Here is a 26,717-nt window from a genome sequence, read left to right on the forward strand (position 1 = left end):
TCCATCAGCCAAACTTCTCTTTATTGCTTTTCCTGCCTGACAGAGTCACGTCAGCTCCCCGGGTCTCGCAGAAGGCCAAAAAAAGCAACTGCTGTGCTTTTCTAGTTTCCCCCGTAGATGGAGTGGCTCATATTTACTTGATTATTTGCCTGCCTATTGACTGTGCTACACAACACTCCACTGGGCATTTAGCGTCTGATTCACAATATCAAGACAGATGACATACAAAAACATATGAGGGGATTTCTTCTTCTTCTTTTTTTAAGGTTATTCAAGCAAGATCTTTCATAATCCATTCCCAAATGAGCCTTTATATTTGTGATCATGCTTTAATTCGCTGGTCCACTGAGTGTAAAATCAACCAAACCTCTAAGTGGTGCTGAGCGTTTAAATATTCAACAAAAAGAATTCTGGGCTGCAAATTTTTAAAGTGCAGGTCAGATGCCAGTTGTGGAGTAAGGAGGGAATTTAGGATATCTTCATTTAATTTTTTAAACATTTACTTGATAGAGCTGACTGCACGCAACACTAGTGGGAGAAGTTTCACAACAGGATTGATTACAGACATTTAAAAAGAATTGGCACTGGACGCCACTACTATGCTTTTTTTAATTTTTTTTTTTAAACTGTGGTTTTCCAGTCCTCTTCAGTATCACTTCATTTTCCCCACTTTCATTTAGTCAAGATGTTTTTGACCTTGTTGAAGAAAAACACGTCTAAGCCTATCTGATCATCATTTATCAGTCGTATGGGAGGTTAACAAAGCAGAGAGGGGTTATGTGACATTCCGCCCAATCTTTGATTTTGGGGGTCGGAGGATGGGCTGCCAGCTCATTTACGATTGTTTACACATTACGGTTCCTTTGGACAGCTCTAGTGGCGAACAACTGGAGGGAAAAGTGCTGTCACTCTGTACTGCTCCGGGTTCTTATTATATATAGCCTCTTTGGTATAGGCACATCTGCATCAAGGGACCACCACTGTCCAATTCCATTCCTTTTCCTATGTGCAGCAGTCTTACACCCTCTGTTTCCTATAAGAAGGGAAGAACAACACTAAAAAAAACCCCCAAACATATATGATTGCCACAATCCTGGAAATCAAGTGATTGATTGGAGTAGCAGGAAATTAGATTTATATAGCCGTCAAGGGTTTTCTTTTTTTCTCCTGCATAAAAAAAACAAAACAAAACAAAACCCCACAACCCTCTGCCTCTCCTCTCTACCTGCTGTAGCTTGGCAATCTCCGCTGCCTGACAGTAAGAGATTCATGCTACCTTTGCCTTCCCTGCAGCCATGCTACAGAGAGAAAAAAAAAGAAGCCATGGCACAGCAAGGATGTAAACGCACCAATCTACTTAAATTCAGCCCTGAAAAAAAAAACAACCAAGAGATCCTGGGGGCAAAATGAAACAGGTGTTAAGATTCAATGTTCTGAAACATCAGTTCTGATGGATTGAGGAGTGAACAGGAGGATGGATGTGGTCAGGGCTGTGTAATGTTGTTGCTGTTCTTGCGGCTTGAATGCCCTAGTGTGCGTTAGCCTAGGTCCAGTGAGGGATGCGTTTACCAGAGCCCTTTTTCACCTACCCCCCATCAAGGAGGGCAGCCCACCCTGGGAGAGGAAAGGTTACCTCTATTCTGGTTCTAAGCAGAATCTCTTAGCGCCACACTGCTCTTTCACACGGGGTGCAAAGTCAGGTTAAAGCCAGAGCTTTAACAAATCTGCTTTGAAGTTTGATTCTTACACTGCCTGATGCAAGACCTCTAACACTCTCCTGATCCAGTGCACAAAGGGGAGAGAATGACATCATGTACAAGAACCAGGATCTCAAGAGTCCGGAGATACAGAGTACAGGATCCAGTCTCTCAGTGCGTCGGGCTAACGCCGTCTCCGTTCATTACCTGGCCGTAGCGGAGTAAGAAGCGGCGGCTAGCTGTGTGAGGTATTCGCGCAGTTCCTTGGCCGCCTGGAAGCGGCCGTACCGCTTTTTGGGTCTGGTGCACTCGTCCAACATGGCCTCGAGTTGTCCATCTTTAGCTATGTGGGCGGGGGGGTCATGGAGGAGGCCTCCAGTGGTGCCCCGCCACGTAGCATACCGCGACAGCAGGTTCTGGCACACAGCATAGTAGTTGTGGTCCACAGTGACCCTGGAACAAAGGGAGTCCTTAGAGAAAGACAGGCAGGCCTCCCTGTCACACTCCTCAAAACGGCTCTCATACCACACGTCGTAGCTTTCTGGCTTGTCTGCAGGGAGACGGAGAGACAGTTAAATGAACACACCGCAATAAAAACACACTGATCATAAAAAAAATTTGTCAGTGCTATTAATAGTCTTAGGTGCACAACATTCATTTCAAATATATAAAAGCATTTATTGGGTCATAACCCTGGTGCTTACAACCTTCATGAGGTGAATATGTAAAAAGTCTGGGATATGTCTTAGACACTTTGATGAAAATCAAACCAGCCTGTAGATTACATTTTAGATGGCTACTTTTCCTGTGTAGTAAGAGCATTTTTCACCAACATAAGCAAAGTGATTACAACCAACTGTCTGACTGCATCTGAACATGGAGAATAGCTATTTTTCAAAGGTTTGTGCAAATTATTACCCAAGAAAAAAAATAAAACTTGGACCAGAGGCTTGCAGGGTCGAGGTGCCACTTTTGACATCCCGCGGGCGCTAACAGGAAATTCTTTTTCAAAGCACACAGCTAAACAATTTATCTACCGTTTCATTTGACAGAAATGAACCACTTTCCAGATTTATTGAGCAAATAAAATTTGTTCTCTAGCTCATTTCACGTTGCTTTCTCTCTTTAGAGGGATTCTGTGGGGAAAGGAGGGAGCAGAGAAAATAACCTGGCATGATGAGAGAGCTATTGGGTTGTGCATTAAAAAGCAGATCAATAACATTGTTGGGAGGGGGGGCGACCCAGAGGATGCAAACACATAATCAGTGTATCAGCGTTGTAATGCACTTCTCCTCTGGCTCATCAGAACAACTCAATCAAAAATCCAGCACTGCCCTGTTAGGAAGGGGCCCCTGTGGCCCCCTGAAGAGGGGGGGGCACATCAACCTCAATCAGTGCGGGTGATGAAGATGGATCTGCCTGCATACGCGTGCCACGACGCACACGCACGCACACACACACATATATATATATATATATATATAAAAAAGATGTACGCAGCAAGGTGAGGTGAAAGCAATTAATGTTTCAGAGCTGGCCATGCATCACACCTCAGTGCTGATTGACAGATGGCATCAGTAGGGCGTCCCACTCTTGTTCACTTGCACTAATGGACAGACACACACGTCAGACAGAACGCCTAAAAAGAACAAGGAGGGAGGAGAAGGTTCATACTCAAGGACGAAGATGAGCACAGCAGAAGAACTACTCTGAGACTCAACTAAAAGCTAAAAGAAGTCTGAGGTCTATTTACTTGCACCACAATCCCCTCTGTTCCGCTTTTACTGCTGGCGTGAGTGTAACAAAGCTAGAAAATTTCCAAAGCAAAATGAAATTTCCAATTCAAATGAGTGGGAGAGCAGTGGACAAGGTAGGCTGCCTAGACTCTCGTCTCCCGTGTATCCGGTACCTTCCATGTTAAGGAGCTCAGGTTGGACTTGTATACATTCACCTCACTCCCCTGCCTTCCCAGCGCTACACAGAGAAGGGACATTGGCCCTGAAATGCTTGTTAGCGAAGCCTTACTAGTGGCATTCAAGAGTACAAGCCGGTTTTAACAATGCATGCCTGTGTTAGAGTGCATTCTTGAATGTGAGAGAAATAGAGAGCCAGCGCGTGTGCGAGTGTTTCAAGTGCTGTTGCATTTGTGTGTGTTTGTGTAAGTCGGTGAGCGTCTCAGAGGGAGAAGAGAATGAGAGTGAGTGAAGTGTGTGTTACATTATACAGCATGTGTTTCCAAAAACCACTGGGGGTGAAACCATCCTCAAAACGCTATAAACTCAATGATGGGGAATGGTTCCTTTCGCACCACTGGACTGTGCAAACACACGGCACAACTTGAACACAGCATGTGTTTTATCTTGCCGAAACTCGCCGCATCCATATGGATGCCAGTAACAAGAGGGTGGAACTGCGCGTGAACTTTCTTCGTGTTTGATTTGCAAATCAAGTGGCCCCAGTTTAGACTGATGAGATTCGCGCCGCGCACTTTAACTTGCTTTCAATCTCAGGCTCTAATTGTAGGGATTGGATTCCCTGCTTGTGGAGCCTTGGGAGGTTACCGCGCCTATTTCCTTCTGCTGTCCGACACATGGCTGTGACCTCGTAATACTCATTACAGCAGTCATCCCTCGTCTTCCTGCTGCGCCGGCACTTGGCACGCACACACAAACAGATCCAACACACAGGGAGCACGTAAACATTCTTGAGGCTTAAACTCTGACTGGCCAGGGTAAGCAGCTTGAGTTGTCAACCTCTCTGACAAAGGGAGTCTCAACCTGGTTTGTGCTTCGGGACTTGCAAAGGGCTACTGTAACAGGGTGGAAAATTGCAGCTATTGGCAACAGGGTGAATATACACAAAGGCATGTTGGAGTACCTTGACATGTTGAACATCTATTTTCGGTTTTCTGGTGTCAGATGTTATAATTTGGCAGAGCAGCACTTTACCTCTGGATAAATTCATCACAATAGTTCCCCTTTACACCACACACCTGGAACCAGTCACTGTCAAAATGCATTCCCTAGCCCCTTACCCTAACTATCACAACTAAGTGCCTAAGGCCTAACCCTTACTTTAATTCTAAACCCAACCCTAAATCCAAGTTTTTATCCTCACGCCACCCTTTAAACCTGTGGTAAACAATGTAGTAAACAAGCCCCACCCACTCACAGACACTACTTCATATTTGTCAAAGGGCACAATGGTGGAACCTGAACACCTAGCGAAACAACAGTTTATCACTTTAATGGGATTTCTGCAGGAAGGGACAGATCTAAGAGCCCGAATGGGTGGTCGTCCCTCTCTTTGAAGTAGCCCTTGGAAGGGGGCCTGAGCGGTAGGAAACTGCCACGCTGAGTGTGTGATGTATAGCTCTCTCTGTCCTTGTTATGAGGTTTATTCTGAGAGGCAAAAAAAACTAGGGCAGCGGAGATGGCTTGTTATCCAAATGATTTTTGCTTTGATGGGGACGAAAGTGTCGGAGGCAGAAGGGGTGCTGAAGGAGTGTATTCTTAGAAGAGAGGAGGCCTCGAGCATGTGCAGATTTGCCCACAGCCGTTTATCCCTAGGGACCTTTCCACACCCCCGAACCTTCGTCACTGCCTCATAAGCTGCAGTTGGCAGATATATTTCTGACAAAGTGCTGTGTTTTCTACAGAATTCAAGGTGTGGTCAGTGTTTGAATCACATCCTGGCTTTTGAGGAAGTCTGTGATAAACAGTTGGATGATGGAGAGGAGGCACAACCAGTGCATGGGTAGACATGTTATGATCCAATGAATGATACAATTAATGATTATCAGTTTGCAGTTTTAGAGGCGCACCAATCTTACACAAGTATAAAACCACCAACGACAGCTCCATACTACTTTGAGTGGGAAGTAGTCGTTAAGAAAGTGTTCATGTAAATACTATCCTATACAAATGACCGGCATGTCTCTTTTAACACAGCTCCAGAGGTGGTAACGTTTAAAATGTGTGATACGCAGGTGTTTGTGAACAAAGACGAATTGTCATGGCAACTGGGGGAATAAGATATGCAAGGCATTAATCACAGACATATGGACACACACCCACACACAGAGCACGTGTTCAGGTAATGACTGACGTTACCACTCACTCTGCTTGATCAGCCTTTTGTCTGCCACGAGCACATTCTCGGCATCAACAACGATGACCTTTCCGTCGCGCGGGCCGACCGCAAAGTTATCAAAGCTGACATCAAGCAAGTAGAGGGCAAACTCAAAGTCGTTGTTGGTGAGCTGCTCGGCGATGTCCATCAGCTGACGCGCCAAGTCTACCCTCTTCTCCCAGGGCGCGTTGTAAAAGCTCCACAGCTCCTCGCCCACGTAGTTGACAGCTACCATGCGCCCACACGCTCCCAGGTACTTGGCGAACGGCCACCCTTCGTCTGACGGAAAGCTCTGGGATGGAGAAACAGATGAGAACAGAAAACTTTGATTTAAAAACACAGATAAAAAGAAGCCAGTCTTTGTAATATAGAGTTGCCTGAAAGAAAACCAGAACTGCCCCGTTGGCTGTGAAAAACAGAGGCTAACACAAGAATGGTGAGAACCTTCACACTGTCAAAAAATATTTGTTTAACGTGCACAGAAATCAGCTTCTCAATAAAGAGAACCAAAAGGAAAAATCCCAGATGCCAGACACAAAGTTGCCAAGTGCAGACTTGGGTAACTTTTGATACACAATTCTAAGCACAATAGTTGAAAATCTGCCAAAAGGATCATATGAAATGAAGCCCGCGCTGGGTATAATGGATTAAATTTAATAAAAGAAGAGCCAGTTGGTGTTAAAGCCCTACAGCTATGACTTGATGTACGCTGCTAAACCCAGTGCTTCCAGAGAACTGATAGGAGGTGATTTGTGGTAGCAGCAGTTAGCAGGAAAGCCTTATGTGTTGTGATGCAGCAGTGGGGTGGTTTAAACAGCTGCATGATGTTGGCTAACCGAGTTAATGCAGTTTGGGCACGCTGACAAGAAATTGCTGTATATTACAGGGTTAAAACACATTAATAACAACAAGGAAATACCACTAGCAGGATGTGGTATCACTGCTGTGGCACAATACCCTAATCCTGCTGAGATATACTTACTGAGGTCAAACTAAAACAGAAACACATGCACCATCATCTGCAATCACTCCAACTCAAGTGACAACTTCTGCACAGGCAAACACACAATAAGTGAGTTGGGTGGGACGCAGTTTCATTCTACAAACTACAGGGCTGGATTCTGTATGTCTCTTCCATCTTTCTCCATGAGCTCTGGTGTCTCACACTTCTCTCCCTACATTACTTTGTTTTCTCCTGGTCCATTTAATTTCAACGAGTGGACAAATTAAATGGAAAATAATAGAATGAATTTTTTCTTCAGCCCAGAGAGATGAGCTCATGTGCCATAGGCCTCCATCTTTTACAATAAACCCCCCTGCCATAGGCCTCCATCTTTTACAATAAACCCCCCTGCCATAGGCCTCCATCTTTTACAATAAACCCCCCTGCCATAGGCCTCCATCTTTTACAATAAACCCCTCTGCCATAGGCCTCCATCTTTTACAATAAACCCCTCTGCCATAGGCCTCCATCTTTTACAATAAACACAGGGCCATATGCTAGCTTAACAACAGCTCACAATTCCTATGTAACAAATCTCTCCTAGGCTGCTGGTTCTGGCAGGCTGCCACTGGACAGACACAGACAGAGAATCAAGAGCGCTCATGTTTCACAGGAGCCTCAGTGGCCCTCCCTTTCTGAAACCCAACTGCATCGGAGATATGGCACGGAACCATCATGTAACTGCAGGTAAAGTGTGAACCACTGTGACCATTGCGTTTCACTTTACATTTGTTGTAATTCAATACTGCACCAACCTTCAATTTCTGTCAGGAGGGGTGGATTTTAAATATGCGTGGCTGCCCTAATTCCCTTTAAACTTTAATGAAATACAAATTATTTAAAAACATACATTTACCACCGCGCGTTTGTCAGCTACACAGCTGTCGTAGCTCAAAGACAACAGTTGGACTCCTGCCACATAGAGACTGTGCCTTTGAGGAGGTGTGTGTGACAAAAGAATCTGTGGCTCAGTGAACGGATGTGCAGCAATTTGCAGTTTCACGAGTGCACCATTAACTAGTGTTGAGACATTTTTGTCTCAGACACTCCTATGCTGCTCTTGAGCTCCTTTATTATATCCCCTGACTTGGCTATAATTTAAGTGTATTGAAGGCTAAAGCATATGGACCCCAACTGATGTTGACACAAGATGCAACAAGCTGAACACAATTTTAAATGAAGGCTAAGGTTGCCAAGCAAGGAGTCCTTGACTGGCAAACAACAAATAATCTTGAAGATGATGCAACAATTATGATTCACAACTTTTTACTATCTACACAGAAACAGACAATAACACTTTTACAGTCTATCACAGTCTGTTTCAGGGTGTAAATCTATACCTTAGGCGTATCTTTTGTTCCCATCAGTTTAAAGAAAGATCCACCACTAAGAGGGGAGGACAATGATAAGTTGCATGCAATGCAGTCTCGGTCGAGCCCATTTCCCTGAGGTGACCCAATCAATTGTGGGCCAGACAAAAGTCTCTGCAGGAAGTCTGTCTGTCTGTGCCTGACATCCTTGGCAATGACTCACCTCAACTTCCCCAAAAACTATTGGTTTATTAGCCTTACATGGCATTTTCTGATATATAAAACTTGACAAGAGGAATCTGAAGTAGTAGACATGTCTCAAAAATTCCAGCGCATACTAATGATGCTTTCAGACCAAAAGCGAAGCGAGCGTTCGGGGCGGTGAGTTTAAATACAAAGTCAATGCAAAGACGCGTAGAGCTGCAATTTCCTGCCGGGTGGTGTGAAGCGACATGAAGGGGGCGGGGCCGGCGACGCGAAGGAATTCGCGTGAGTTGAATATTTTCAACTCAAGAAAAGAAGTCGCATGACGCTGAGTCGCGATAGCCTATCAGTGTTGAGAGTGTCTGTACGTCACCAAAGCTTCAGAGCGATGTGTGGAGAATGCCAGGCAGAGCGGGGGAATTGAAAAACTGCTGGCCGGGGAGAGAAGCAGGGAGCAGCACTGCAACCACTGGACAAATAAACACCCATAGTCTGTCGGATTCTGTTCTGACAACTACGTAGTTTACTCGCGGGAGGAGCTCGGAGTAAACTGCTTTTATTAAATTATCTTTTTACTTTAGATTTTAACGCTGATTTATCTTCACTGGAGCTTCTCAGCACCTAGCTTCCATGCACATCCGGTTCCAGTGTTGTTGTTAGCGTCGTTAGCTCTGTCGGACTACGACTTCATATTTGTATAAAAACCGGACAAAACTGGACATTACTTTGAGAAAAGAAAGCGAGGAGGTTGAACTACCTGGTGAGTTCAGAAAACGTGTCTGTAACTTTATTCCAGCTATCACTGTACTTTACTAAGTTAGCATAGCATAGCCCTGATCGAACTCCATTCAGAAAACAAACATTTTAAAAGTTGTTGTCCTGCTATCTTGCTGGCAGACCTGACAAAGCATGAATTCATATGTTTAACAAATCTGCATCATGTTGTAGTTATTTCGGCATCAGTTTAATCCGTTTATTGCCATTTATTCACAGCAAAATGTTTACTTTGGGTTCATACAGTTGTAGTAATGGCGAGTTGTATTTATTCACATTAAAATGGCCTTCTCGTGTTGTGTGTGAACACTTGCAGCGAATGTACTCGCGAGGAAAGCGTCGCGAGGCGAAAATTCGTGGTTGGTCTGAATGCGGCATAAGAAACAAAAGCGTCACGGTGAGTTGACAGCACTCCCAAATACTGAGTACTGGCTGGAAAGGAGACAATCTCAGACTACTGAGATGTTGCTTGCCAAAAGGGATCCTACATAAGAGATTTTAGGATTAGAGACTGAACAGGCTAAATATCTAAAATGGCTTTCTAATTTCTGAAGTTGGTATGGAAAAGATTACGTTGAACCTGATCAGTTTTTGGTACATCCCTATTAGGCCTGCTTCCCATTGACCCAGATTCAAACCTCAGATCGCTTTATGTTGCTGCAAATCTAAGCGGCTCTTGGTCTTGTTGACAAAACTTAGCATGTCCAATGTTACGGCTAACCATGCTTTGTAAAACGGGGGGGTGGGGGGGCAGAAAGCAGCAGCAAAAAGAGAGAGAGAGAGAGAGAGAGAGAGAGAGAGAGAGAGAGAGAGAGAGAGAGAGAGAGAGAGAGAGAGAGAGAGAGAGAGAGAGAGAGAGAGAGCGCGCAAACAGAAGAGACAAACACTGTCTTTCACTTCTCCGCTCTAGTGGACAGGAGGAATAAACCAGCAAAGACCTGCCTGCTAAACACGTCTCTCGCTTTGTTGTCCGGTTGCAGCCTGAATGGGAGCAAAAGTAGAGCGACGGCAGATGGAGGGATGGCTGATGGGAGGGAGGAGAAGGATGAATGCCCCAAGGCTACTTTCATACACTGTCAACGACTGTTATGCGAGCGCCTTCAAGTCTGTCCAGCCTTCGTCCGTGGTTCTTAACATAAATGTCGCACATTCACTGCTCTGACAGGCTTGATTGCGCTGCATCAATTACCCAGGTCTTGACAACTGATACTTGGTTGCCATTTTCATGAGCTTTCTATGTTTAAGTATCATATGGAATAAGTTTAAAGGCGAGAACTATTGAACAGTGCTGGCAGGCACACGGAAGTTGGCACCTGAGCTTTGGATTCGAACTTGCCTATTGCAGAAATTGATAAATACCCCATGTGTCCCACCAGTCATTCTCCCTTAGCACTCTTTAAACGGTTACTCTGTAGAAGTCATTAACGTCCGCAATGAGGCGTTGAGGGAGGGGGGTGAAATAAATTGGAAAGCCCAGCCTAATGTTACATCCACTGCACTATCTCTAAGTAGACTCAGGAGGTACTGTATGTGTGCGCGTGCTTGCATGTGTGGGTACTGCACAGGTAGTGAATTTTACCAGTCGTCTCCCAATAATGTTATGCTATTGAAAAATGCTGAGGGTGCAGAACTGCCAATGACACATCCCAGCGACTTTTACCGCTTTAAAAAAAAAAAAAAATGTCTTACACTACTTGTTCCTGTCATTGGCTAAAAACCTTTTATGTCCTGCTTAACTTTCAAAACTTGGTGCCAAATGTTCTTCTTATTTTCCATACACAGCTTTTGCAAGAATTTCTTGCAGCGTTACAGAAATAATGAGCTTGGCTCGAGACACACAATGAAAGCGAGGGCGGAAAACAGACCAACAGAATCGTCTCATTAAAGACAACCTCACAGTGACTTCTAGGCCCACGCCTGACTAATCTAATCTTAAAGGTTGTGCTGGTCCACTACAGTAGCATTGACGGGAGGTGGGGGTGTGGTTGTGCTTTCCACTTCCCTCCCTGTGATACAGACACACTGGCATCCTCTTGGGGGGAGATTGGAGAGGGCTGAAATGAAACAGGGCCACAGACAAATGGGCAGCCTCTGGAGAAGAGGATGAAACGAGTGGAGCGAGAGGCACAGGAACACACACCTGCGTCCTGACATCTGCTGACAAAGACATGCCCTTCTACTGGGCTGCTCAGGGGGAGGGGGTGGGCATTTTTGTGTGTGTGTGTGTGTGTGTGTGTGTGTGTGTGTGTGTGTGTGTGTGTGTGTGTGTGTGTGTGTGTGTGTGTGTGTGTGTGTGTGTGTGTGTTCTCCAAAGGGGTTCTTTGTGTGTGTGTGTGTGTGCATGTGTTTGTTGTGTCTGTGTGAAACTGTATCCTAGTGCATGTGAATGAGAACATGCAACGTGACCAGGGCTGATAACAACCTCTATTCACAGGCCGAGTAAACATGAGTGGCTCCCAAGATATTGCCTTGGCTGGTCTGCAAAGAACACTGGTCCATCAAGCCCGCATATACGCACAGATGCACACCCACCCACCCACACGGACACACAGAGCTGCCTTTAGAAATGCAAGATTTAAAAAAGAAGAGGAAAAAAATAAATAACTAATAAAAAAAAAAAAAAAAAAAAAAAAAAAGGAACCTTGCCTTCATCCTGCAACCACAACTACTTATAGCAAGAAGGAAATGAGTAGCTTGCCACAGACGTGTTTCAAGTGTGAAGCTTGTTAAAGCCCCGAGCAGGGTGTGGTAAATTCTCAACATTTTCTATCCTCAACAAAACACCACCGCTTCACAGCAAACGAGTTGGGACAGGACTTGTCAAGAGTCCGGGGATCAAACAGTAAAGTTGCGGAAGTGTGGCATGACAGACGCATTTAGTCAGACAACAACAGTAACAAAAAAAAATAAATAAATAAAACCCCAACCCTTTCAACCCTGATGTTGCAAAATGAACATTATTCAGCCTGTTTATTAAACAGGGCTTAGCGTTAAGAAGGAGTCACATCTGCTCCGCAAGGCTGGGGCTGCCAAGCCGGACTTGAAATAAAAAAAACATGTCGCTTTTCTGTGCAGCTCTCCCGTTGACCTTGTGTGTCTGGAGGATGTGTGGTGAGCCCCGTCTGGCATTTTGCTGGCCATTTAAGTTTAAAATCCAGTCGGCTGGTCTGCAGCGAGAGCTCAGGCCCCACACGGGAGCCGGCGCTAACTCCTCATCCTGGCACACATGGCGCTATCCTTTTCTTCTCTGTTGCTCTAGTCTCCTGCTGCTGCTGCTGCTGCTGCTTCTCCTGCTAACCCTGCTTCCCCCTCTCTATTTTTGTTCCCACCCCCTAAAACCTGCAATAGAGGGTAGTGATGTTGTCAGTTCCAGAAGGAAATGCCTAGTCAGAGCATTAGGCTGAGGAGAGCATGTGTGTGTCTGTCTACAAAGGAGAAAGAAGACTAGGGACAGACGGAGACTGTTAAGTGTGTATATATCTGAATTCAGAATAGGCCCGGCCTCTTTCTTTACCAGACATGCGGTTCAAAGAGTGCAAAGTCACAGTGTGTAGAGCCGGCAACTGGAAACAGGAAAAAAAAAAACAAACACACACACTGAATGAAGAAAATTGAAACTAGAAAGATCTGCTGGGGGTGCGTGTGTGTGTGTGCATGGAGAAGTCGGAGCCAATAACAAAATGAGGTCAGCTAGACCGGGTAAGGCCGTGTACAGTCGGTGTATGCAGCACAGAAGCAAAAAACGTGCACATAATTCAGTGAGCACTGCCGAGCAGTGATAGAAATGGGTTAGCTAGGTCTTTTAGTTCTGCAGGCCCCTGCTTTGTATAGAGAGAGAATCAGAGCACAGGACAGTGCAGCTTGGGGTTGCTAGTAAACACTCCACCGCTAGCTGATAGCTGAAACCCTTTGCCAACCTGAGCCTGAGCCCCTGTGCACGGGGCCACCTCATAAATCCCCTCCACTGGAAGATGAGGAATGTGTTAAGTCATAGGCAGTGGTGTTGACTCAGTCTAGGTGGTATTGCCGCCCACATGGCTGGGGATGAAACGCAAGTGAAGCTCGGCCTCAGGTCTGAGGCCAAGTTTGTGGGTTTGAGGCCTACATCAAGGGTTGTGTATTTCAGAGCAGGCGCCAATTATATCAGGGGGCAGCTGAGTTGCGTTGTGAGTAGGGAGACTGCCATCATTGACCCTACGCTCAAACCTCTCCGCAGAACAAGACAAACACAGAATTTCTCCTACAAGGAGCAATTAAGTATTTCACATGACTTAACAGCCTATGACCAGATTCCTTAACATCCACACTCCAGTGAGGAGTTTGATTTAATAAAAGTTGTTTTACTAATTTCAAGGGTGTAAACGCTTAAGACTTGGACGATGCTACAGAGTATCCCTGACCTCTCATATTTTCTCTGACAGGAACTAGGTGCTTGACGCTTTAATGCAGTGGACAATTTTATTACTGCAGACTGCTAAAAAGCATATTCATGCTCTAACAGTAGGCCCTAGGCTCTCCAGGGGACACGGTACAGTAAAGAGCCACTCGTTACTGATCCATATCGGCCATCTTAAAAGGGGCCCAGGGAGAGTTGTGAATGGTGTTAGAGTCTAAAACGTTGCAGAACTGCATCTTCATGAGCTGGATGTAACGTAGGTTGGGGTTTAGGCTGTAACAGAAGGAAGCTGGGGTGGGGGGGATCTAAAGAAGGAGCTGGTGGGTGGGATGAGCGTGAGGGCACAGGCATTTACCTAACCAAACACAGCTGTCGTGTGTGTGTGTGTGTGTGTGTGTGTGTGTGTGTGTGTGTGTGTGTGTGTGTGTGTGTGTGTGTGTGTGTGTGTGTGTGTGTGTGTGTGTGTGTGTATAGAGAGGGAGAAAGGATTATGGTAACACGAGCAGTCTGGCTCATTCAAATGGGGGAAAACACCACAAGACCCTGGCTTGTACAACACACACTCACACAAACCCTCCAACTCTTCGCCTCCTCGTTCTCTTCTCCCCTTTCCACCAGGGCCTCCATCCAGCGAGGGCAGCCAAAAGAGCGGAGTTGGGCCCAGATAACTCCCTGTCTTATCCTAACAGGATTCAGTCTGTACACAAAGGCCTATAAGAATAATGAAAGGGGGTTTGGGAGCACTTGAAGCAGGGTTAAGCGGCGTACACAACCTCCTCTCTTATGTGTTAAGAGCGTCACAATCCCCCAGACCCCAAAAACAAAAGGTTCTAATCACAGACTAGCAACTTAAATACTATTTACCGGTGGACCTCAGCCACTGAGCCGGCCTTAGAGACAGAAGGCTCTCACTTAAGCCGGGAAAGCATGCAGTGTCTGTGATTAAATTGAAAAGAAACAAATAAAACTAAAAACAAAACAGGCTTTGATCCTCTTTGTAAAAGAGGCATGACCTAGAAAGGCAGACCATAAGATTGCGATTTCAGTTTGTTTTCCTGCACAGACAAAATAAGGGCTCAAATTCTGTGCGTCCTTTGCCAAAACATAACTATATGGGCAATAAGGACAGTTTTTATATTAGTGTAGACATTCTCTGAACATGTACTCAATCTATCTTAGCTTGCAAAAGTACAATTTCACAATAGACCACCGTGGAAAAAATGTCATAAAAACAAGATTTATTCCAGGGCTGTTTCATTGCATTTGACTGTAAAAAAACATTGTAATAATTACTGTTTGACTAGTCATTATTTAATTTAAAACTTATTAAATCACTGTATTTTTTCAATTATTAGTTATAAGATCTTCTGACTGATAGCTGTTATAGGCAGGTTGAAAGATCTGCTTATGACCTCATGCAGTTAAATGTATTTTCCTATTACAAATAAGTCAAAGTGCAGTGGGTCACAGTTGAGGTACTGCCTTTACCTCACTTTGCACCAGGAAAACCCTGAATTTATTCTATTTACTTTGGCTTAGTTTCCCCAAAGTGGATGAGCATCGTAATAGATTATGCAGAGCCTCATTAAAAAGAGGCAATCCTCCCACCCCCATTTAAAAAAATTCAAACAAGCTGCTAATGTGTTTGCTCAAACCGTTGTGAATGTTTACTTTCACATTTGCGTTAAAACGTGGCTGTCAAAAATCTTGGGGGGAATAGGAGATAAGGTCAATCATCTAATCTCTCTCTCTCTCACTCTCTCTCTCTCTCCTGCCTCTTCTCCGATTTAACATCAGCGTGAGACGTCTGTGTTCTGGGAAAAAGACAAGACGGCGTTGCGCGAGAGGTTCATGCCTTCTGACGAGAACATCTCTTGTGTCAGGTGAGGGCGGGGTGTTGAACGAGGGAGGAGGTTGATGTGTGGAAGGTGGGGAAAGACAGTCAAAGAAAAGACGGAGAGGGCAGTCTGTGAGAGAGACAGATTTGAGAACAGAGGAGATGGCTGAGTTAACCCCACAGGCCTGTCACATCCTATTCTCAGCTTCACTGAGCAAGACAGAGCTGTGGACCAAAAAGGGTGCAAGCGCAGTCACATGCTTCTGGCTAGTTCACCAAGCTTAATCATTTGGAAAGGAGGAGTAGGCTAAATCGAACCAATTTAAAAGGTTGGGCCAGATGTACTCCATCAAACACAACCATCACCTGATGAATCAATGAGTCATCTATGGAGGGGGCCAAGGAGGGAGAGGGAGAGAAGCCAAGGACGACACCGAATGCACTTTTCATGCAAACCATGTTATATTATTATGTAATAAGAGGTCAAATTAAAAAGCATCATGGAATTTCTCTGGTTGGCAAAGAGACACCCCTTTGACACATGTAATTTATCACAGCAACAGAGAAACCTCTCCAGCCCAACTTATCTGTGAAACCTTAAGAAAAACAGCGTTGGTTAAGAGGAAACAAGACAGAAAACAGATGAAGTTGCATAAGGTGCCTCTCATTGCACAAGGATTTTCTTGTTCGGCTGTCGTCATTTTGTCTTCCAAAAATATTTATTCCCCAAAGACAAATGGTCTTCCACGTGACAGAGGAGTGGGGGTGGTGTGTGTGTGTACTGCAGCGTACACAGAAAACGCATTGTTGGCCAGACCTGAAACAACACAGCAGATTGTTTCCCACTGACAGAGAAGGTCTGGTTTCTCATAGTGCAACAGGGCCGATTTACTGCCTGTGGCTTCAAAAGACTGGAAACAGAAGCCATTCTAAGAGAGCAAGAGTGCAGCTCACTGAACAGACGGCAGAAATGTTATTGCCGTTATTTAACTGTATGAAGCCAGAGAAAAGAGATAGAGAAAAGCCCAAAACCACATCACTGGCAACCAATGACAGCAGGAAATCATTTACACTAAATATAGCAAAGCTAAATTATACACTGACTGACACAGCAAGAGGTGTTTGACTACAGCCAGGCGAAAGGCAGCATCGCTCCAGGCCGGATAAGAAGGCAGAGTGATAAATGGTTGAAATAAGGATCAGGTTTCATTAAATAACTGGCCATAAACCTGAGCCCACATTCCTCTACCTTTTGTTTAAACCAGTCCCCACGTAGTGGCACTAACCTCTGGCATAAAAGGAGACCAAGGTGCTGTAGTAAAGCACGTCTCCTGTTCACTCTCTATAGACGCCATTACTTCTTTATGGTCTACTGCTGCCCAGCCTTGTGTATAGGGTCTCTCAGTCTCTCAGCAAATTTTCTCCTCATCTATTGAGTTCAGTGATGCTGATGAAAAGTCAAGGCATCTCTCCTAGACGTCTGCCGCATTTCTTCATCTGATATCCAGACGAATAACCCTATCTATGGTGCATGCACAGCATTCTCTCTTATGCGCACAGGTCACAAGTTGAAGATGAGATCAACAATTCATGAGTGTCTGTAAACATGCGAAGGCTACATGGAGCAGGGAGGGAAGAGAGCTGTGGACAATGCACGATGTGCTGGTGTGTGTGATGTCTGTATCTGTGTGTGCGCAAGGTAAAGGATGAGAGGGGGTGATTCACAGAGCCTCTGAACTGGGGCATAATGGCATTAAAAAAAACACTGATGGAATTATTTGGCCAGAGTTTGTGAAGCGTACACAAGCGCGCAGGAAAATACAGAGGAGGATGACACAGATAGAAGAAAGACTTAATAAGAAAGAAACGAGGAGAAAGGGAGGAAAGGGGGGAGGAGGTCAAGCGACCACACACGGCTAATCAGATTTTATAGATTGACGGCCTAAAAGGCTGATCTCGCCTTTTGTCCCCCGAAATGCCTGGAGGTGTGAGCTTCTATGTGTAGCAGGGGGGGTTGGAGGTCAGTTATTGAATGTCTACACAGGCCATGAACAATGTTGTTGTGTCCCCTTGTGAGACGCGGCCAATGCCAGATTGAAATTGATTGGCTATTTGAAAAAATCAGTGATGGAAATGTGGATAGTGCTTATATGATATACAGTATGGCTGCCTCGCCTTGCAGGGAGACAGGATAGAAAGTGGTTTTGATTTTACTCCTAACCTGATGTCAAAACAAGACAAAAAGTTGCATTTTGATTTTAGCAGCATTTGTCATTCGATAAATTTACTCTGTCAAATTCAAGATTTCTAATTTTATTTCAACTTTATTAAAAATGAAAGTGTTCATTCTGTCAGTCTCATCAAAACTAAACATCAGAAGCCTCAAAAAGCGCAAGATGTTCTTTACAACAGTTCTTGTCAGCCCCTTTAAAGTTGGTCATTTCAATTACCTATTAGGGTTTTTTTGTACTGTAAAGCAGAAATACAGACAGCTCTTATTTTCTAAGATTGGTGAAGGATCAAGAATATTTATGCTGATACCACTTAGCAGCCCCGTCAGAGAGCTCCCTCCACATGCTGTCACAAATGACGAGAATACAGTGGACATTCCAGTGGACGTATATTAAAATAAAAAACAATGTGGACCGTTTACAGATGCATCCTTGAATAATTCAAAACTGCCCTACATATATAGTGTTAAATATGCAGTATTGCCGTCAGCCAAAATCTCTCATCTTTTGGGAGGCCACAGCTCTTAAATCCTTCTCTATTCTAAGCAGAGGAACATTCGTGCTCCAGATAGTGGCCAAGCAGCCTAGAGTTTAGGGAGGGTGTAATGGCTTGTCTAAGATCTATGGAAGAGGAAGGAAAAGGAGGATTCCCACCCTGTAATTTACTGGGGGCTTTGCGGGCCAACACCCTGGCTTGCTATGTACCGATGCTCTTATCTTCTTTGCAGCAAAGGTAATCCAGGAACCGTGGCTTATCAACTCCTGTGAAAACACCTGGTGCCACACATCAGCTGACAGACACCTCTTTATCAAGATGCAACATTTTCTTCAAAAGACTGCAAAAGTCAAACAACACTCCACAACAAAAATAAAGAACATCACTCGCTCAAAAGTATCACACTTTAAACAGCTCCTGTCATTTAAACACACGGTGTTGAGAAACAGACGGTACCTGTAGTACGAGTGGTTCCGGGTTGAATGCCAAGGTCATGAGCAGCTGCATTCTCTCCGTGTCCTTAAGGTTCTTTAGCAGGAAGCTGCCCGAGTCTTTGGTCTCAGCATACCTGCGGACCACACGGTCCAGCAACCTTTGAGAGGGGCAGTGCACAAGATCTGACCAGCCCTCCACCACCTCTGGAGTGAGCAGGCGAACATCGCCATTGATCCGGGAAAATTCCGTCTTGTACATTGCCTGGATGAGGTCACAGCGCGGCCTGCCTGTGGCCCTCTTGCAGATTTTCTGGTCTATCTCAGCCAGCTCCTGGTTGGAGCCGAGCCGCTTGAGCACCACACGGCGGGTGCCCTCCCTGGGCTCGCCGTACTGAGCAAAGTAAACATTCTTGACATTGAAAACGTCTAGGAATCGCAGGCGACCCCAGGTCTCAAAGGACACCTGGCCGTTCATGAATTTGCGGCACCAGCTGGTGCCAAAGCAGGCGGGACACTTGTTGAGGTTGATGAAGCGTCTGTCAGTGAGCTCATTCTTCTGGAAGGAGGCGAACAGGTTGTGGGTGTTCATCAACAAGATGACAAACAATCCCACCACCAGTAAGAGCTTCAGACAGCGGTACAGGCGGCCAAGTTTGAGAGGCAGGAAGCGCAGCATGATGGGGACAATGCAGGGAGGGGGAGGGGGGGTTCTTGAGGGATAGGGAAGAGGAGAGGTATTGAGATGATCGTCAGGGAGCCAACCTCAATGCCTCATGTTGTACCGGGGTAGATTCTAAAGGGGCGCGATGGGGTGGGGTTGGCACATCTGCCCCGTGCCAGTCTCTGGCTGAGGCCTGTGAGTCATGTTCTTCTTCTTCTTGGTGTTTGTGTGCAACCTCGTGCCAGCAGGCCTGAAATCAAGCAAAGAAAGAGAGGGAGGAACTCATTACATCAGGGCAAATACAAAAAGGCTACATTGCGTAACAGCAAAATTGCCACTTTTCTCGTGGACAAGTGAAAAGGAGTTATTTATTTTTTTCCCTCTGCTTAGCTTGCAACTTGAACACCAAAAGTTCTAACGAACGATTCCCTCCTATAAAACAAAGAAGCACTGTCTCTGCCATATGAAATTGTCTCACAAATTTGAATTGCTTGGGTCATTTGTGAGATTTCATTACTTTTTGAGCAGAAATGAGATGGCCCACAGCCAATGCAATAAACCTGCCTGTGCCTGTTTGAGCGCTTTCTCTTTGGGAAATAATTTTGTGTATACTCTCCCCAATATAAGATAGATAAATAAAAATATAGAAAAGGGGAAAATAAAGTGTCAGTGATCAAATTAAGAGGAAATGTACAACATCCTCTCCTAGTATAAATAAAATAAGTTGCACTCTGAGGATGATTCCTCAGAGGCCATCCCTCTGTAGCTACAGAAGTATCCATCACTTTTCCTCTGATGCACAGCAAAATAACACGCTGTCTGCATACCTCAACAGATACACTGAGCAGAGAATTCTTGATTTCTCCCCCCCCCCATCTCGCTTCACATGGAGGAATCTCACTGTGCATTGTGAAGAGTCACGCTGTGCGTAGTTTAACCTTTGATCAGAGTTGCCCTGTTTCGTTTTAATCATGCTTTGAAGTTGTTTCTTTGAAAATGGCTGGTGTCGCTAAAATAACGTCCGTGGTTGAGGGGGGGAAAAAAAGAATCTATGAATACCTCCATTAGGCACATCGATGCCGGCAGAGAAGGGAATGGTTAGAGCTCCCAATTCCCCCATAGTCCGCCCATGTAACACACCTCCAATCAGCCTTTTAGCAGTGAGTCTTGTAAGTCTTATAAGTCGCTTTAAGAAAGACAATGACTCTGGCCATGCAAATTAGCTATCCTCAATTAGAGCTCATTAGGACATGCTTATTAGCACAGCTGACTTGAGAGGGCATGGCTAACGAGCAGGCTCACTAGTGTGATTAGCGTGCGTGTCGATGGGTTCCTAGCATTTTGCCTTCAGATCGAAGTGGCCGAGATCTGGAAAGACGCGGGGGCTAGAGGCAGCCAAGAGAGCAGCGGTTGTGAGAGATGTGCGGCTGTGGAGTGTCAGATAAGAAGCTGAATACACTACTTCTTACCACACACACACACACACACACACACACACACACCCCTCTGTCTGAAAATACCTCGAGCAGATCAGGCCAACATCACTAATGTAAAAATAGACCATATCCTAATGGGGGGGGAGGACTACAGACAGCTGAACTACATATTTTTTAAAGGAAAAGGGAAATATGATTCATGCTTTTTTCCCCCCTATTCGCACCGCAAATCTAAATGTGACTCAGTGAGCAGTGTACCATAAATAAGACAGGGAAAGTGAGAGTGACAGCCTTACTTAACATCTAAGAAACAGAAGCAATGATAAATCATTTGAACTCTGTATTAAACAAAATAGCTCCTGTAAATCTTAATGGCTTTGTCACAATTTCCCAAGACATGGGACGACACATATTTATTTTTTCATTCTATCATTATGAAGCATAATGATAATGGTAATTTCAGACTTTATGAATAAATAATTTAGTGCACCCTTTCTGAATATAACACTTCATGCCCACATTAACCTGTGAAATGTCAGAAGCAAAACTGTACAAAAAAACATTTGTCATGCAACAGTCAAAAAATGCTTTTCATTGGGCGAGGAAAATAAAGAAACTGTAGGTCCACATTGAGCCGACTTCCACAATCACAGTGTGGTTAATGGACTATAACCAAATAAGATCTCAGCTGCACCCATTCAGAAAGAGCTAAACAGAACACCAACACAATCATTTAATAGGGTCTGGGGGGAAAAAAATTCATTCAAATTCTACAAGATATCTGAATTAAATTGGGAAAGGAAGACAGATTGGGAGATGGGAAATAAAGAAACAAAGTCTGTATGACTAATATAAACAATTTCAAACAGGAGTGAAAATGGATGTGTGCCTTGTGCTACAGGGAGCGAGAGGGCGCGGCTTGCTTGACAGGAAAACAGAATATCCAGGGGCTACAAGATTTTCAATTCAAGTTCCATTTAGCATTTGACACAGGCAGTCACGGCACAGACGCGGCTGCAAGATCTTGGGAGCAGATACGAGATTGAACTGGGATCAGCAAAGGGCTTGAGGACGAAAGGCATCCTCAACCAGGTCGAGAAGAAGATCACCTCATCATCCCCTAGGGAAGGCCACAAAAGAGGCAGGGCGAGCTGGAACAAGCCCCGATGCAAGACCTAGACACTGCCGAGTAATGAGATGCATGAGCTGGCGACTGACACGGGAGAGGATACATAGCTTCTTCGTCCTCTCCAGAGAAAGAGTTAGGCCTAATTACCTATGCTGCGTTACCTGGATTATGTCAGTGACGGTTGCTAATTGCTGGAGGGAAAGGATAAAATATACACTGTGTTTTCATTCTGTTAATGTGGGAGACAGTCAGGGTATGACAATGAAATGCACAAACCTACCACCGATGGTTGGTCTTTGATCCTGTACTTTTGTTTAGCATGAAGCAAAAGAGTATAACAATTGAAATGCTACTAGATTAGAGTTTTTATAGCCTGCCGCCGCTACGCACAGGGTAATAGTGCAAATGAGACCAAAACACTCAGCTTTACTGGAAGGATGACATGGTCATTTAGGACGGGGATATTTTCCCCTGGTAATTACCCCCCTAGACTGTTTCTTGTGAAATGTACACCAGCAAAACCTTTTATTTAACTCACGCGATTCCTGAATTGCCACCCCATGGCTGAGAGTTATTTAACAGGACATAGAGTTCTATGGCAAGGTTGCCTACTCAGGTTTTTGACAAGGGGAAAGTTCACTTAAAGCTCTAAATTACAGCCAGATGCTTTATATTCTAACACAGATGTTACCCACTGGAATAGAGGGTCAAATTTAAAGCAGTGTTTTCTTTTGGACAAACTTCACTGTGCCCACAGAAGACTCGTGTTTTAAATTAGGCCCCCCTCCTCTATCTCCGTGCCCCCCCACAGTTCCTCTGCTCCTTCTGCACTCTACGAGGAGGAGGGATGCACAATACCAAGAGGATAATGATGTTTAGAATAAGCACCAAATTACCTTTCATCATACACAGCCGCTGCCAAAACTGGGGTAAGAAAGTTTTTCAGCGTACTCAAGTCTACAAAGTATTGCGGTGAGCGCTTCGAAAGAGAAGCAAAGAAAAGAGGGCAAATCAAAGGATGCCTGACTCCTCATGCATGGGAGATGAGTCTCGCATTCAAAATGTTCCAAGTTTGGCAGATGTTAAGAGCCGCAAAATGGCTCATTACTGGGACAGAAAAGGCGCAAGATGAAGCAATCGGCCCCATGTTGGCTTAAAACAGAATGGCAAAGGTCGAGGCAGAGGCAGATGACATCGTAATATCCTAATATTTCAACTTTTATTAAACTTAGATTTTGACAGAATAACCCAGATAAGAAAGAAGGGGGTTGAAAAGGAAATTTCCTTCTTGAATAATCTTCACAGTCATTGTATAAAACTGGCTTTTCAGATAATGGTGTACGAGGGCAGGGCTACTGTCTGGCTAACCCATTTCCTTCAGTGCACCTGAGGCTAAACTTCATTATGATATAATGAAGTCAGGCCACACATGAACATGCTTGATTAATTTCACTGGAAATGCAAAAGAGAGAGTGCAAAGAGGAAGTGGTGAAAGGGACAGGAACACAGTGGAGGAGTTGGAAAAATAGAGAGAGGAAAGATATGACCCGAGCTGGTGGACAGCAAGGTGAGAGAAACTTTGAGTTATTGCTCTTGTGATGAAACTGAACGGAAAGAGATCACTTGAATACAGAGCAGCACTTCTCCATCTCTGAATAGATGTGCACAAAACGCACACACATGAGCGCGTCTACCCCCAGAGGCCGCCGGCATTACCACCAAGCCCTACTCAAAGCTCGGAAAAAGCCTCCTCTGACCCCCGCCCCCTCCTCCATTGCAATGTGCGGCTCTAGCTGGAGAGAGGAACTACTGTTGCCAAGGTTATCGACTGAGGGAGTCAATAATGTTTGATCACAAAAACATTCAGCCACAGTCGGATTGCCTCAGTACAGCAAACACATAGACAGTGATGGATAGATACAAATGACAGTAACATTCGCACGCCTAATGGAAAATTGAGTCCTCAGAATGTAAGCACTAATTAGCAGCTTCCCCACGCTAACATTAGTCCATTCATCTCTGGCCCGGACCAAACGCTAGAGGTTTTAATGAGAATATCAATGTTATCTGCGTGGCGCCAAACTGCCGCAGCTGTTTGGAAGGACACACTTGAGCTGGGAAGTCTTGCTCTGGATTCTTCAGCTGATAACATATTTTGTTTAAATTTAAACAGCTGCGCAATTCCACAAGCCGGCATCGCTCCGTAGAAGTTTGACAAGTTGTCAGACATTTAAATCTCGTGTTAATACTACTGCAAAAACAAATCTAAGTCTAATCTAAGTGAAGCTACACATGAGCTGATTGAATAAAACAAGCCATCAAAACAAACTTCAGTTTGAAACAAATGGGAAATGTGTTTGGAGTGGGAGGGGATAAAATTGATTACCTGCCAGACATTTATTATTTCATTTCAGGTTGTTCCTAATGTAGCGCAATCTGTTGCTTTATTGGAGTATGCTTTGGTGAGTTTGGACATCAAAAACTCAAAATATAGCACTCCTATGGGAGCTTTTACGCTACAATTACAAGACGTTCTCCTGCTGAGTGCTGAGAAACATTGAAATCAACCACCAGCAGAACGTCTAAAGTGTCTTGGTCTATTTTCATAGTTCCCTTGTCAACTAACCTTGCAGAAAGGCTCCACAATTAGACTCCTGATATGGAAAACTTTATTCTAAGCAGCCTATTCTATTCATTACACTGTAAGGAGAAATTCCTTGGGACTTATTATAAGCCTTTCCTGGACCAATCAGTACAAGTGTTGTGGTAATCTATTTTTCCCTTTAAGAAATCAAGGGCAGAAGTTTGCAAAGAGCGTACAATCGCAGTAATCTCATAGTCAAGTCAATTTAGCCATTATTGCGAATTACGCTTTCATTTTAATCGCCTGAGCCTTTCTGTATGATGGGGCAAATTGCTCAACCTGCTGCTTGCTCACGCCAACAAGGAAGACAAATCCATAGCAAATCAATCCAAATCAAGTTGGCAATCAAGTGGAAACCTGTTGAGGTACGCTGTTTTTGAGTAGTCAAAACCTACAGTGCCAAAAAATTGGGAAGCACTGCAAAACGTGTGAAAATGCTTTTAATGACCAAATCTAAAAATATTAATGGTGCCTCAAGCAAACCAATACCTTCTTAACAACAATGATGTTGCAATAAGTTAACAGGTTTTGCATCCAAACAAAAGGAATATATGTTTAGAGGTTTAAGGGACTATCATATATCTGTCTGGCTGCACAGCAGCTCTGCATGATGACACTCCATTGCAGCTTTGTGAATTATGTTTTGTAGTCAAAATTAAGTAGTGTTTAGGTACCTGCGATGGACACGACTAATGTCCTGTAATGACAGACACAACTACCTAAAGAAAGACGGTCATTTTTGAGATGGCAAATACATTTCTATTATAACAAAAATAACAGCAGAAGCAGCTCTATTAACAGTAATAACAAACTTTTGTCATCGTTCAGCGGTTGTGGGAACCTGATAAGAGGGTTTGTTTCTAGAAAACTCTGTCGTTTGGTATTTTATCTAATCGTTTAATTATTTTTGTGGTAGCAACAGTGACGCTTTAAGTGTCAAGCATGCTCTTATATGTTAATAACGTTACAGACAGAAAACAGCTTTACTCACCCTTTCAAGTCGAGGCTACAATAAATAAGTTCAAGCGACTCATTCAATTCATTGTGACTATTCACATTATTAAAGGCTTAGTGCAACACGCACTGCAACGAGCGGAGAAGAAAAAACCTGTGAAACAAACCTGTATGACTTTTCCCTCTCCGGGTCTGTAGTAGTGAAATGCTTAGCGCTCAGTTGACATCATTCTTCAAAGTTGCGGCGACTTACTAGGCGGGCGACGGATACTTTAAATCACCGCCGACGATATCTAAGCCCAAAACAGCTTTTTCCAAGCTCGACGAAGATCTCTATCATGCGAACTCACACGGGCTTCCCATTTCTAGCACATAGGTATCTTAGCCAGCTAGCCTGCTAGCTGCCGAAATAAACAGTTGGGATGTCGAGTCTTAACTCTTCATATACCGGCTCTATCCGGCTGGACGACGCGGTCCTCTTCACACAGGGCAACAGCGTCTGTGTTGTGCATTCACGTCCACGTCTGTCCGCTTATCACGAGTCTCTTTATGGTCACGAAATCGCCTCTTCTCCTCTTCTCTCAGGCAGCGGTTCACTCCTCTCCAACACCACAATGGGATCTGTTTCGACTCTTTTCAACACCAGCCTCTTTACCTTTTACGACACCCGCTGTCGGTTTACGGCCGGGGTTGCTAAGCGATGATTCTAATATTGTCGCGTCTGGCCTGAAACGCCGCCCCCGAGAGCAAAGTTTGCCCAAATTTCTATTTATTTCTCTGCGCCTCCATCAGCCTAAAAGGCAATCTCTTATGGAAAAGAGCAACATAGTCTAAAATTAAACTTTATCTTAGATTACAGTGCGGTGCAACTTAATGAAAACATGCTGAAAATGTGAGCCTAAAGCGGCTACATGAAAAAAAACAACAACAACCTCTTGTTTTCTTTATCAGACAATACAATCAGTTGAACGCTAGACTTTCACCATCATCACCAGCATGTGTAATAGCATCAACGGGTGTTAAGTTCAGTGTTTAATGTTGCTGCCCAGGGGCAAAACTGATTGACACTAATTGGCATTTGAAAAAAAAAAAGTTAATTAACACAAGGAATTTATTGTTATTATTGTATTACAATAGAAGAAAATGAAAGATGAAATACGCCATTACGACCAATTAATTAAATAATTAACTACTAATAAAGGCCCATGACTGATTAACTTAGAGCTAAGGGACAGTGAGTGAGTGGAGATTCAATGTCCCGCCCTCTCACGGTGGGCTCCTCGGAGCTCCGCGTGCATTCGTTTGTATTTACCGCCCTCTGCTGGAAGATGACAGGCTGACACCCAATGAGCGCTGCGTCCAAGTAACTTGGGAAATACC

The 26,717-nt window shown here is 44.4% G+C and overlaps 2 protein-coding genes across 4 annotated transcripts in view; one reads left to right on the forward strand and one right to left on the reverse strand.

Moving 5' to 3' along the window:
• On the reverse strand, positions 1 to 25,983 carry dipk2ab (divergent protein kinase domain 2Ab). Of its 3 annotated transcripts, none has more exons than XM_046068781.1 (4): positions 25,786 to 25,983; positions 18,536 to 19,424; positions 5,817 to 6,120; positions 1 to 2,247 (listed from the first exon to the last, which is right to left on the reverse strand). In XM_046068781.1, the coding sequence occupies exons 2-4, from the start codon at positions 19,187 to 19,189 to the stop codon at positions 1,901 to 1,903; spliced, it is 1,305 nt and encodes a 434-aa protein (XP_045924737.1). In that variant the 5' UTR covers positions 19,190 to 19,424; positions 25,786 to 25,983; the 3' UTR covers positions 1 to 1,900. The 3 variants fall into 3 exon arrangements, with proteins under 3 accessions (XP_045924737.1, XP_045924742.1, XP_045924727.1); XM_046068786.1 differs by having other exon boundaries at positions 25,775 to 25,983; XM_046068771.1 differs by having other exon boundaries at positions 25,505 to 25,983.
• The window catches only part of LOC123982815 (sodium/hydrogen exchanger 9-like), a 97,094-nt gene that overhangs the window by 13,966 nt on the left and 56,411 nt on the right, over positions 1 to 26,717 (forward strand). Inside the window, exon 2 of the mRNA XM_046068713.1 lies at positions 7,376 to 7,518. The gene's annotated coding sequence lies outside the window, so the exon portion shown is untranslated. The remainder of the gene's footprint in view (positions 1 to 7,375; positions 7,519 to 26,717) is intronic.

The sequence above is a fragment of the Micropterus dolomieu genome, linkage group LG01 (assembly GCF_021292245.1).
Source record: "Micropterus dolomieu isolate WLL.071019.BEF.003 ecotype Adirondacks linkage group LG01, ASM2129224v1, whole genome shotgun sequence".
NCBI classification, from domain to species: Eukaryota; Metazoa; Chordata; class Actinopteri; order Centrarchiformes; family Centrarchidae; genus Micropterus; species Micropterus dolomieu.

What these genes read in the sequence shown, in the direction of transcription:
- dipk2ab (XM_046068781.1), bottom strand. Translation starts at nt 19,189, where the DNA reads ATGCTGCGCTTCCTGCCTCTCAAACTTGGCCGCCTGTACCGCTGTCTG. An exon ending in CGGAACCACTCGTACTACAG is followed by an intron (nt 6,121 to 18,535) that starts GTACCGTCTGTT and finishes TCTCCATCCCAG; the next exon opens with AGCTTTCCGTCAGACGAAGG. An exon ending in CAAAAGGCTGATCAAGCAGA is followed by an intron (nt 2,248 to 5,816) that starts GTGAGTGGTAAC and finishes GTCTCCCTGCAG; the next exon opens with ACAAGCCAGAAAGCTACGAC.